The sequence below is a fragment of the Mastigoproctus giganteus genome, chromosome 5 (assembly GCF_048544385.1).
Source record: "Mastigoproctus giganteus isolate SK-2022 chromosome 5, ASM4854438v1, whole genome shotgun sequence".
In the NCBI taxonomy this organism is placed as follows: Eukaryota; Metazoa; Arthropoda; class Arachnida; order Uropygi; family Thelyphonidae; genus Mastigoproctus; species Mastigoproctus giganteus.
Window position 1 is genome coordinate 219992032 of NC_143579.1, and position 13552 is coordinate 220005583.

A 13552-nucleotide genomic window follows, 5' to 3' on the forward strand; every position below is an offset into this window, starting at 1 on the left:
ATTAAAATCATGTCACACATTAAGCACTAATGTGATTAGTGAAACCAGAAAAAGGAAGCGTGAAGGGAAATGCCAAACAGTAGATGAAGTTCTGTTCGTTTGGTTCAAACAGGCCAGCTCATTCAATCATAGCATTCTTCTTTAAAAAGCTAATGATTTCACTGAAAAACTACATGAAGCATTTAAGACGACAGATGGATGGCTGACAAGATGGAAGGAGAGGCATAATAATGTTTACAAAAAACATAGAAAAAAACAGGATTCTAATGGTTCTGCAGCTGACAACTGGTCGAAAATGTCTTGGCAAACTATGTTAAGTACTTATAATCCTGAAGACATTTTCAATACAGATGAAACAGGGTTGCACTACAGGGCTACCATAGATTATTGCATGATTTTTAAAAATTCCTCTGCATCTGCAGGAAAGAAGATCAAAGACAAAATTACAATTCTTTTAACATGCAACATGACTGGAACAATCAAGATGAAGCTGTTAGTTATAGGCAAGAGTAAATCACCTAGATGTTTTAAAGGAGTAAAACAGCTGCCTGTTGAATATATCAATAATGCCAGTGCTTGGATGACAGCTTCTCTATTTGAAGATTATCTTTGTAAATGGGATTTGCAATTGGATACGAAAAACAAAAAAAATTGCATTGTTTTGGACAACTGCCCAGCAGATCCAAAGTTGACTTTCAAAAACATTGAATTAGTTTTTCTACCTTCGAATACCACATCACTAATTCAACCTCTCAACCAGTGGTGTATTCGGGCCAGAACGCACCGGAACGACATTCCAGTACTTTTTTCTAAATGTCATAAAATAGAAAATCATTAAATTTATATACTTAATATTATGAAACAATGGCATAATCAAAGGGGAGGGAGAAATAATATCTATTTTATGCACTGTACTAAAAATATATATTAATAGTAATCTTTAAAATTAGTAATTTCTTTAAAAATACACCTCTGCTCTTGACCAGGGAATAATAAAAACTTTTAATACCTTTTATAGATCGGATATGGGGCAAAGAATCATCCAGTCTAGAGATGATAGTTTGGAAATGTCATCCAATATCGCAAAGCAGATAACTGTTCTAGATACACTTCATATCACGAGTGCTTGGAATGAAGTTTCCGAAACCTGCATTAGCAACTGTTTCAAAAAATGTGGATTAATTATTCATGATGGTCAAATAAGTCACGATACTGATCAAGTTGAAAAGCCTGAAGACATGGGTGAACAGAAGTTTAATGATTAGGTGGACATAGATTGTGATCTGCAAGTTCCCACAGCTTTAACAGATGAAGAAATTGTTCAGTCTGTTACTGATAATTTTGCCAAGGAGGAGGAAAATTGAAAATGAACACAAACGAATTCCAGTTACAAAATGGCAAACAAGTGAAGCTATAGCCAGCCTGAGGAGAACGTTGGAAGAAACTAGTGCAAGTAATTAAAATCGTGATAATTTAAAGCAATCTAAAATAAAAAGGCTGTTTAAGCACGGGTAATGCATTTCCATCATTTCTACTTCCAGGTAGTATGCATGCATCGTTTTATTATATCTCATATTGTGAATACTTTTACAACAAGTTGCATAGGCATTGCACTACTTCGAATAAGTAATGCTTCTCTGGTAGAGAAAACTACTGTTACTTATTCTCAGATGGGCACCACCACCCAGACAGCACCGTTTTGAAGCTGGTTGGCTTCATCATCATTCATGCATACTACCTTTTTTTTTTTTTTTTTTTTTAAAAAAAGAAAATCCCAAACATGAGAGGTATTAGAACCTATAGTACTTGGTACTGTGCTTGGGTTGGAGGTTGAGAATACGAAAGAAGATATTTGTTGACATTAGACTTGAACTTCTGTGGACTGTAATTTTCAGGAAATACGTACAAAGGAGGGTTGTTCCAGAAAACAGCAGTTGAATGAATAAACGAGGAAGATGAAAAGTTAGTTCTATGAGTTTGAAGTTGGATAGTAAATGGATGTTGGCTGGTGGCGGCACGTGTTCGGACTGTTTTGAAAAAGAGAGCAGGAATAATAGAAGCCAATTCAGAAGAACAGTGCCCATGGAAGTATCTGTAGAAGAGGCATGCAGCAGAAACAGTACGTCTATGAGAAAGCGAGTGGAGAGACTCTGTTAGAGAGGAGTCATTAATTAACCTAACTGCCCTCTTCTGAATGGAATCTAGAAGCCTGAGAGAGGTTTTGGGGGCACCGCCACAGATGTGGGAACAATATTACATGGTAGGGCAGATTTTCGATTTGTACAGAGTGAACAGCTGTTTGGAAGAAAAGTAATGCCGAGAGCGAAAGAGAAAACCAAGTTTTTTAGATGCAAAGGAAGCAATATTTGCAATGTGCTTGTGACAAGAGAGGTTAAAAGTCAGAGTAATCCCCAAAAGAGATATATCAACTTGCCTAGAAATCGGAGTGTCAATCAAAGGTAAGCATAGGAGCAGAAGAATCCTTTTTGTGAGATATAGAACAAGCCTGAGTTTTAGAAGGATCGAAATCAACTAAGTTGACTTTGCCCCACTGGAGAATTACCTGGAGATCGGCATTTAAGGAATTGAAAGCAGATATTCAAGATGTTGAAGCTGATTGAGCAGGGCAAGATTTCTCAAAATGGAAAGTGGAATGCAATGTGCTATCATTGGCAAAACTATGGATAGGATTTCCAGTCAATGGAAGAAGGTCACTAATATAGAAGAGGAAAAGAGTGGGGGGAAAGAACTGAACCTTGGGGGACACCGGTATTAGTGGAGAAGTTAGAAGACAGAGAGCCATCTACCATCACCCTCAGTGAGTGATCAGAGAAAAAACTGGGTAACCAATTACAAAAAACAGTTGGCAAACCATAAGATGGAAGCTTTTTTAGAAGACCTTTATGCCAAACACGATCGAAAGCCTTTGAGATGTCAAGAGCGACTGCTTGTGTTTCACTGAACTTTTCCATTGAACTAATTCATAAATGGGTAACATAAGCCAAAATATCACCAGATCAACACTGATGGAATCCATACTGGCAATCATTGATCAGACGGAAGGTTTCTAGGTAATTTAAGAGTTGGCAGTTAATTGATTTCTCAATTACTTTAGAAAGAGTAGAAGTAATTGAAATGGGACGATAATTGGATGGGAGGAATTTGTCACCCTTTTTAGGAACTGGCTAGATATGAGCAAATTTCCAAGCAGAAGAGAAAAAAACCTTTGGAATAAGAAAGTGAAAAAAGGTGGCAAAGAACAGGAGCAAGTTCAGGAGCACTGGTTTTGAGAACAAGTGGAGAAATACCATCAGGACCAGGAGCTTTTTGCATCAAGATTCGTCAAAATCCTTATGACATTCTCTTGGCGAAAGACTAAGGAGGCATTTAATGGAGTGTGTTGGGAATGGCGGGAGGTGTTTTACCAAAATCATTAATATATGAGTTGGAAGAAAAATGGGATGCTAGCAGGTCAGCTTTATCCTTGGCTGAAGTGACAACAGAACCAACTGGTTTTGACAGAGATGGGATCAAAGATGGGCAAAAGTTGCGGCCAATAGCTTTGGCAAGAGAGCAGAATGCTCGGCTACCAATAGGGCAACAAACAAGTTTTCTACTCTTAGCCTGTTCAAAATCTAGTTTGGATTGGTTAATAACTGTTTTACAATTGTTGCGAGCTTTCGAGTAGGCAGAAAATGGAACTGAAGAATTGGAAACAAGCCTATTATGATATGCAATGTTCTTCTCTTGAACAGCCTTAACACATTTATTGGAAAACCAAGGTGAAAACCATTAGATAAAGGACGAGATTTTAAAGTGGAGTGTGGGAAAAAGGATTGCATTCCTACAAGAATAATTTCACTGACACGATCTGAGCAAACGTTGACATCAGAAGTTTTGAAACAGTAATGAGACCAAGGAAAAGAAGAAAAGAAATCTCGCAGGTCATCCCATTTTGCATTCTTGTAATGCCAATCAATACGAGGTTGAGAATAGTCATGAGATAAAGGCTCCATTAGAGAAAAGACAATCACCAAGTTGTGATCTGAGGTGCCTAAAGGACCACTCACTTCGACCATGTACTTAGAAAGGTTGTTTGTGAGAAAAAGATCAAGCATGTTTTCTGTATGGTTAGGATTGTCCGGTATTCTTGTAGGTAAATGAACAATCTGTGCTAGGTCATTAGTAATTGCGAAAGCCTCAGCATCTCGACCAGCTGGGTCAGCGTGACTAGAAAATGGAAACCAGCTGGAGTTGTGAACATTAAAATCACCAAGGAAAATTATTTCACTGTTAGGAAAGTTTGACTGGAGAAAGTCAAGTTGCAAAGAGAGAAAGTCAAAGAGCTCCAAGTGATTAGTGGAGTTGAGAGAACGGCAGAGACAACAGATGAATCTGACACAATGAAGTAGAGAGATTTTAAGCCAGAGAAGATCAAAGAGAGGAGATTCCAAATTACCAAGTCTCTGACAGGGAATATCGTAAGAGACATATGCACAAGTACCACCTTTGAGGCAAAGGAATCATACAGCGAATAATTGGGGCAACTGAGATGAGCAGTAGTTAAATCAATCGATGATTGAGATTCTGTCAGAAAAAGTACATGGGGCTTGGCAGACTGTAAGTGGAAATGGACATCACTGAGATTAGAATTGAGACCACATATATATATGTGAAATTAACTAGGAAGTGTTTGGGAAATTTAGATCTTTTCGCATAAGCTTACTCTATTAGTTTGATAATTCAAAACCTGGGTAGTAGAAATGATGGAGATGCATTACCCATGCTTTAACAGCCTTTTCATACTCTTTGACATTTCGTCAAGAATTATATTTCAATTTAAGCTAAAATAAATGACTATTTTAAATTATAATCATATTACAAAGTGTTATGTTTAATTAATATGTATATTAATTACGCTATATACGTAAGTATAAATTTATTTTTATTTTTATAACCTGTGGATAATACCAAAAATTTGCGATTTATATCTTTATTTTTTATAGCTTGTGGATAATATTTGTCGATTTTCAGTTATTAGAATTGCAGTTTATTAGAATCAAAATTCAATTTGAAAATGATCACTATATCCAGCACTTACTGTAGTTTTATAACTTTAAATGAGCTTCCATCAGCTTAGCAAAGTGGGTTGAAATATATAATTTGGAATATGTTACAGTTTCATCACCACTCTTCAAAATTCATAAACAGTTAGTTTGATGCATTCAAAGGAACAGATTTCAACTTCCGTTTTCGTGGTGCAGCAATTATAAAATGTTTAAGTATGCTGAGGTAGTAAAAAATCATGATTCACATAAAAGAGTCAAATTTATCAAGAATTTAAGGTACCTTTAATTTATGTAATACTTTTTATTACTTTGAAAATTAACAACAGCATACCACAGGAAATAAAAGATCAGAAACTTTAATATAAAAAAGATGGTCAAACTACCAAGTGTCATAATTATAGAAGAGAATATTAGATGGCCAATGTTAGTTATTTCTTTTGCAAACAAGAATTCCAGACCCAAATAAAATTCAAGAACAATTTTTCTGTCAATAGTGCTTGTTAATATTGAAGTTTAATTTGTATACAAAGTGTCAAGGTTATAAAAATGCTGTTTAACTGCTGTAATAGTCATGCTAGTCTTTTTGGTTTTAAGTATTTGCCTTGGCCAACATAGTAATTTATTAGCATTTATAGTTAAGTTAAAAACTGATTAGATTATGCTAAATTTAAAGCTAATTTGTGAGGTTCTATATTACCAAGAAAACCCCAGGCAGGGGAGGGAGGAGACAGATCTCTGTCTCCTCTCCTCCCTGCCTACCCCCCCATACTTTGCCTGGTGGGGCTCGTCTCCACTGACCTCTTTAGGGATGCCTACTCTATCTTCCCTATTCTTCTATCTGTTTTCCCCCCAGTCTTCAGTCCCCCCCTCACTAAATCGACCGAGTACACCCTTAACAATGCTGCCAAATTCTAATCAACGTCTAAATTCTACCGGTTTCCTGTAAATCTCTAAGACAACGAACACTATTAGCTTTTATCTAGCATATAGCCTCACATGTCTAAATTTAATAACATCAAAATTTGGCCTTTAACACATCTCTTTAGCGTTCAACCCCAACCAGCGATTTCCTAACAGCAATCCCATTAAGCATTAATGTCAAAAGCAATTTTTTTTTTTTTTTTTTTTTTAAATAGGTCCTAGCCACTGAAATCCCAGGAAACTAGGTGGCAGGACCTGCCAGAGCAATTTGTTGTGATACTGGATACACCCGGCTAGCCTCCACGTGGCAGGGTATGGGCAACGTAGGGCCCCACTAGGGGCCTGGTGGCCAATAAGCCGGATAAACAATGGGCACAACAAATCACACTGCACAGACACGGCCCACACACTTTCAAGTCTCTGGCATGACAGTGTACTGTCCTCGATACAGTGAAACACACGCGGAGATGGGAGAAATCCCAGGTGCTGTCTGACACGAACATACCTTATAACCAAGAAAACAAACTAAAGAACTTTTTATATTTTTTTAATAAGATGAATTTTTATCTAAATCATTTAATGGCTCTTGTATAGCAACTGTTTTGAAGGATACAAAAATGTAACTTGAGTTTCTGACCTGTGTTTGACAGGTCTGAAATCAAGTTATAGTTGATAAATGTGTAGAACATCTTTTTTTAAAACACAAATATATACTTAAATGGTTACTTAGATTTAAGTGCACAATCACTTGCTGGAATTAGCATTAGCATTAGTAGAGGCATATGATGCAAGAAAGCAAGCTTATGCAGCATCAGCCAAAAAAATTAAAAATAAATAAAAAAACCACTCCCATTTCACCCCTCCGTTCGTTCGAAATACCTGTCCAGCTGAGCCTTCCACAACAAGGGATGGAAGTCTGTTCCACCAACCAACTACCTGCTGGCTAAAGGCAAATTTCTGCACATCTATCCTACATCTGTCTTTCCTCAATCTGAATTTATGCCCTCTCAGGTGATTATTCTGAGCAAGAGGAAGAATTGTGGGTTGGTCACTCACACACTAGCAAGGCTTTTGTGGATTTATTGGATGATTGTTTTCTACACCAGCATGTTCGGGAGGCAACTAGAGGGAGTAATACTCTTGATCTGATTATCAGTAGTGATTCTTCATGCATTAGGAATCTGCAGATAAAGGAACCACTGGGTGGCAGTGATCACAGTGTGTTGAAGTGGGATTTACTCAAGGAGGTAACTACCATCAGAGGTAAAGGGAAGGGTTTTTGCTTTAGTAAAGGCGACTATGATGGTCTGAGACAGTATTTAAATTCTATACAGTGGGACCAACTGATGATGTTACCAACAGCAAATTCAAAATGGGAAGCATTCAAGGAAATAATCTTGGAAGCTACCAGGCTTTACATACCAACCAAGAAATATTGTTCAAGGTTCAGGCCTAAATGGTTGTCAGATGAACTAATGAGACATATGGCAGAGAAGAAAAATGCATGGGATACATACAAATTAATGGGTGACATGGAAGCCTATGATAGATATAAGTTGGTCTGTAACCAAGTCACAAAGGAGATTAGGCAGGCAAAGGCAGATTATGAGAAATCCTTGGCAAAGGATGCAAAGAAAAACAGAAAAGAGTTCTTTACCTATTTAAACTCAAGAAGGAAAGGGATGAATCAGATTGGTCCACTGGATGTTGATGGTTCAACAGTTGAGGATCCAGCTCAGGTGGCTAACAATCTAAACGAGTATTTTGCATCTACATTCATACATGAGGAGTTATTCAGGAAGGGGAATGTCATAGGTGAAGAAAACATTGGCAGTGAGCTAGATTATTTTCTAATAACTGAGAGGAAAGTGGAGGAGAAATTGTTGAGGATAAACATAAAAAAGGCACCCGGGGTGGATGGGATCTATCCAGTTATATTAAAGGAGGCAGCAAAGGAAGTAAGCAAACCCCTAGCCATAATTATGAGAGCTTCTTTGGATTCAGGGGAGGTACCCATGGACTGGAGATGTGCAAATGTAACCCCAATTCACAAAGGAGGATCAAAGGCTGACACAAGTAATTATAGACCTGTTAGTTTAACTTCGGTTCCAGGAAAATTAATGGAGGCAGGCACTGGTTAAAGAAGCACTGCAGGATCATCTGGACAAGAATTCAGTTATAGCTCAGACACAGCATGGTTTTGTTAAGGGCAGGTCTTGTCTGACCAATTTGATTGGATACTATGATGTAGTCACAAAAGAACTGGATGCAGGGAATAACTTTGATATTATATATTTGGATCTTAGAAAGGCTTTTGATACTGTTGCGCATGGAAGACTGCAGCACAAATTGGAGAAGTGTGGCATTGGAGGCAAATTGCTGCTATGGATAAAGGGAAGGTTGAGTGGCAGAAGACAGAGAGTGGTAATCAATGGACACTGCTCAACGTGGACTAATGTTATTAGTGGAGTTCCTCAGGGTTCCAGTGTTGGGTCCATTGTTGTTTTCTGTATTTATAAATGATATTGATGATGGTGTATCAGGCTTAATGTCCAAGTTTGCAGACGATACCAAGGTTGGCAGGGTTGTTAAGGACACTACAGATACTATGCTGCTGCAACAGGATCTGGAAAGGTTGAGCAGATGGGCTGAGAGGTGGCAAATGAAGTTTAACATTGACAAATGTAAAGTACTACATATGGGAAACAGTAACCCCAGATCAACGTATCAACTCTGTGGTACTACGCTGACAGTGGTAGAGAATGAAAAGGACCTGGGGGTAATTGTGCAGGCAGATATGAAGTTCTCTGAGCAGTGCAGACGAGCTGCAAGAGTAGCTCATGGTGTCTTGTCAATGATATACAGGAATTTTTCTAGCAGGGACAGGGATGTGATTATTCCCTTGTATAAGGCATTGGTCAGGCCACACCTTGAGTACTGTATACAGGTCTGGAGGCCTCATTTCAAGAAGGATGTAGAGCTGCTGGAACGAGTACAGAGAAGGGCAACAAGATTAGTGAATGGAACAAAGGGTTGCTCTTACGAAGAAAGGCTTAAGTTTTGCAAATTACAGAGCCTGGAGACTAGGCATCGGCGAGGTGATCTGATAGAGGTGTATAAGGTTTTGAATGGCTTGAGCATGCTCAATGCCGATGGGATTCTTCCTCTTGCTCAGAATAATCACCTGAGAGGGCATAAATTCAAATTGAGGAAGGACGGATGTCGGATAGATGTGCGGAAATTTGCCTTTAGCCAGCGGGCAGTTGGTTTGTGGAATAGACTCCCATCGCTTGTTGTTGAAGTTGATAGCCTAAACAAATTTCGAACGGTATTTCGAACAGGTATTTCGAACGAACGGAGGGGTGAAATTCGAGTAGTGGTTGTTTTTTTTTTTTTTTTTTTTTTTTTTGGCTGATGCTGAATAAGCTTGCTTTCTTGCATCATATGCCTCTACTAATGCTAATGCTAATTCCATCGGCATTGAGCATGCGCAAACCATTCAAGGCATTATACACCTCTATCAGATCACCTTGCCGGTGCCTAGTCTCCAGACACTGTAATTTGCAAAACTTAAGCCTTTCTTTGTAAGAGCAACCCTTTATTCCCTTCACTAATCTTGTTGCATTTCTCTGTACTCGTTCCAGCAGCTCTACATCCTTCTTGAAATGAGGCCTCCAGACCTGTATACAGTACTCAAGGTGTGGCCTCACCATTGCCTTATACAAGGGAATAATCACCTCCTTATCCCTGCTAGAAAAATTCCTGTATATCATTGACAAGACACCATGAGCTACTCTTACAGCCCATCTGCACTGCTCAGAGAACTTCATATCTGCCTGCACAATTACCCCCAGGTCCTTTTCATTCTCTACCACTGTCAGTGTACTACCACAGAGTTGATACGTTGCTCTGGGGTTGCTGTTTCCCATATGTAGTACTTTACATTTGTCAATGTTAAACTTCATTTGCCACCTCTCAGCCCATCTGCTCAACCTTTCCAGATCCTGTTGCAGCAGCATAGCATCAGTAGTGTCCTTAACAACCCTGCCAACCTTTGTATCATCTGCAAACTTCGACATTAAGCCTGATATACCTTCAATATCATTGATAAATATACAAAACAACAGTGGACCTAACACCGAACCCTGTGGGACTCCACTAATAACATTAGTCCACGATGAGCAGTGTCCATTGATTACCACTCTCTGTCTTCTCCCACTCAACCGTCCCTTTATCCATAGCAGCAATTTGCCTCCAATGCCACACTGCTCCAATTTGTGCAGCAGTCTTCCATGTGCAACAGTATCAAAAGCCTTTCTAAGATCCAAATATATAATATCAAAGTTGTTCCCTGCATCCAGTTCTTTTGTGACTGCATCATAGTATCCAATCAAATTGTTGAGGCAAGTCATTCCCTTTACAAAACCATGCTGTGTCCGAGCTATAACTGAAGTCTTGTCCAGATGATCCTGCAGTGCTTCTTCATCCAGTGCCTACATTAATTTTCCTGGAACAGAAGTTAAACTCACAGGTCTATAATTACTTGCGTCAGCCTTTGATCCTCCTTTGTGAATTGGGGTGACATTTGCACATCTCCAGTCTATGGGTACCTCCCCTGAGTCCAAGGAAGCTCTCATAATTATGGCTAAGGGTTTGCTTACTTCCTTTGCTGCCTCCTTTAATATAACTGGATAGATCCCATCCACCCCAGGTGCCTTTCTTGTTAACATTATCTTCAACAATTTACTGTAATTTACATCTCAACTGTTCCCTGCAAATAGCTACTCATGTTCTTCTCTGCTTATGAATTTTGTTTTACAAGAGAAGAGAATAGACAAGGTGTTAACACAGAACCATCAGTTAACATACCACCACTTCACAAACTACATGCACTTCTCATCCAGAAATTAAAGAGAAAGAGAGATTTCTCTGTCAGTTAGTATTTGAGAATTTACTGTTATATGTGCTTTGTTAACATTTCATGAACATCTGAAGATGTTTATTTTTGTAAAGCAGCAGAAACCCTGACTTTCTTGAAGCTTTTGGCCTGCACACACACACACACACACACACACACACACACACACACACACACACACACACACACACACACACACACACACACACACACACACACACACACACACACACAAGCATGATTTATAAAGATATAGCATAACTTCAAGAGCTGATTTCTGAGGCAAATTGAGTTAAAAAGTGCACATAAATATGGGTCATTTCTGAAAGGTTACAGACCTGGGGCTGTTTGATTTATTTATTTATAAAAGTTATGGTCTGTCTTTATAGATACACATATGGTTAGAGTAGATTCTCAAAAACATCACCTTCAATTTCAATGCATTTTACCGCTTGTGTGAATTGCATTCACTACTTGCCTAAGCTCATCATGCTTGTCTTTTTTGCGGGGCCACAGCATTCAATATCAATTAAGAAATGCATCTCGAGTTTGCATCTTTGTGTGGAATACAAGATCATTCAGCCCAACAGGCAAAAATCTAAAAGGTTTAGGTCTGGTGACCCAAATGGCCAATTTTGTAAACCACTGCATGGGAACAACAAGGAGAAGCTCAACTGTGTAGCCAAAGGTACATCTAACAGTTGCAGAAATTCATTTTTCTGAAATTGTAGATAGTTATCCAGTAAAACTCTCAAAAATAAATGGGCCAATCAACCGATTATAGGTACACACCACACATTAGCATTCCATATAATAAGTCTATAATTATTCAGAATGAGACCTATGTTCATGTGAACTTTTTTTACTCAGAACTGCCTCAGAAATCAGCTCCTGAAATTATACCATATCTTTGTGAATCACCATGTGTGTTTTGCCTTTGTACTTAAATTTACTTTTGGTATAAAGACAAGAAATTTGGTATACACTTATTTAGTGACTGAGATGGTGGTGTCCAGTTATATATCCACTAATAACAAACAATTATGATACCTTTATATCCACAAAACAAAGATTTCATATGTACACTGTGCTGCCACTTTATTAGGTACACCCCTCTGTGCACACAAATGGTTTGTCCCACAACGTTGTAAGTCACATGACCACAGCTGTGGATATAAATGCAGCAGAACAACCTTTCTAGTATCCAGTTAAGCATACAAACCGTAGCAAGAATGGGGAAAAGGAATGATCTAACGGACTTCAAATGTGGCATGGACGCAAGACGTGCTGGACAAGGCATCTCTGAAACGGCAGTTCTCCTGAACATTTCACGCACCACAGTTTCAAGGATGTATCGAGAATGGTGCAACGGCACTCCTGTGGAAGAAAATAGCTTGTTGATGAGAGAGAGAAGTCAGAGGAGGATGGCTAGAATTTTGCAAGCAAACAGATGGGCCACAATGTTGCACATCACGTCAGAATACAACCTTGGTGCGCAGAACAAAATATCGCAATGGACCACTAGTTACACTTTGTCGCGAATGGGCTACAACAGCCAACGGCCACATCATGTACCTTTTTTATCAATGAAGAACAAGAGAGCACGCCTCCTGTGGGCACACACAGCAACACCAGCACTGGACTATCGAGGATTGGAAAACAGTTGCTTGGTCTGACAAGTCGAAGTTCCTGGTGCATCATGTTGATGGAAGGCTCACAATTTGGCGGAAAACAACATGAATCCATGGACCCGTGATGTCTGATGACTACTGTGCAAGGTGGTGGGAGCAGTGTTATGGTGTGGGGAATGTTTTCTTGGCACACGTTGGGTCCATTTGATACCCATATATTCACGTTTGAATGCCACATCGTACCTAAACATTGTTGCTGACCAAGTGCATCTGTTCATGTTGACAGTTTATCCTCAGTTAGATGGTTACCTCCAGCAGGATAATGCGCTGGTGTACAAAGCCTGAATCACTGCAGCATGAACATGCTGCAGTGGCCCATTCAATCCATGGATCTCAATCCTATTGAACATCTTTGGGATGAGATGGAAAGGGCTGTTCGCTGCAGGCCTACACCTCCGTCAAATCTCAAGGAACTGCGTGACACACTCATATCTGCATGGTTCCCCAGTCCTGCTCAACGTTTTCGGCATCTTGTTCAATCCATGCCTGGACGAATTAAAGCTGTCTTGAAGGCTAAAGGAGGCTCAACACACTACTAGGTATGTGTACCTAATAAAGTGGCAGCAAACTGTATGTCAAGATCAGTAAATGATCTGCCCAAAATATAAATATCTAGTTTAAATTTTTAAATTTGAAAATTAACTTCAAATAATTACAAATTTATGGCAAAAAAATATAATTTATAGTCAATTTAATTTCTTACTTACCAGGATCCTGTAGCCAAAAGTAAGGAGTTAACATTTTTAAAGGCTCCTAAAACAGGTTCACCCAAAAGAAAGTTAGCCAACATAACTCCTCCATAAATGGATAACATACATGATGCCCAACAAGCTAATGGATGCTTCCTTGAAAACATGTGAGCACCTATACAACATATATATATATTTAAAAAACCTGACAAAAATTACTCTATAGTAAGAAGCAATTATTTTCTCATTTTTTATTATTTAATT

General features: G+C 38.8%; 1 protein-coding gene across 1 annotated transcript in view; it reads right to left on the bottom strand.

Moving 5' to 3' along the window:
- LOC150086121 (trimeric intracellular cation channel type 1B.1) overlaps positions 1-13552 on the bottom strand; it is a 117872-nt gene that overhangs the window by 37786 nt on the left and 66534 nt on the right. Inside the window, exon 2 of the mRNA XM_090374394.1 lies at positions 13307-13463. Coding sequence (XP_090230520.1) covers positions 13307-13463 — 157 coding nt within the window. The remainder of the gene's footprint in view (positions 1-13306; positions 13464-13552) is intronic.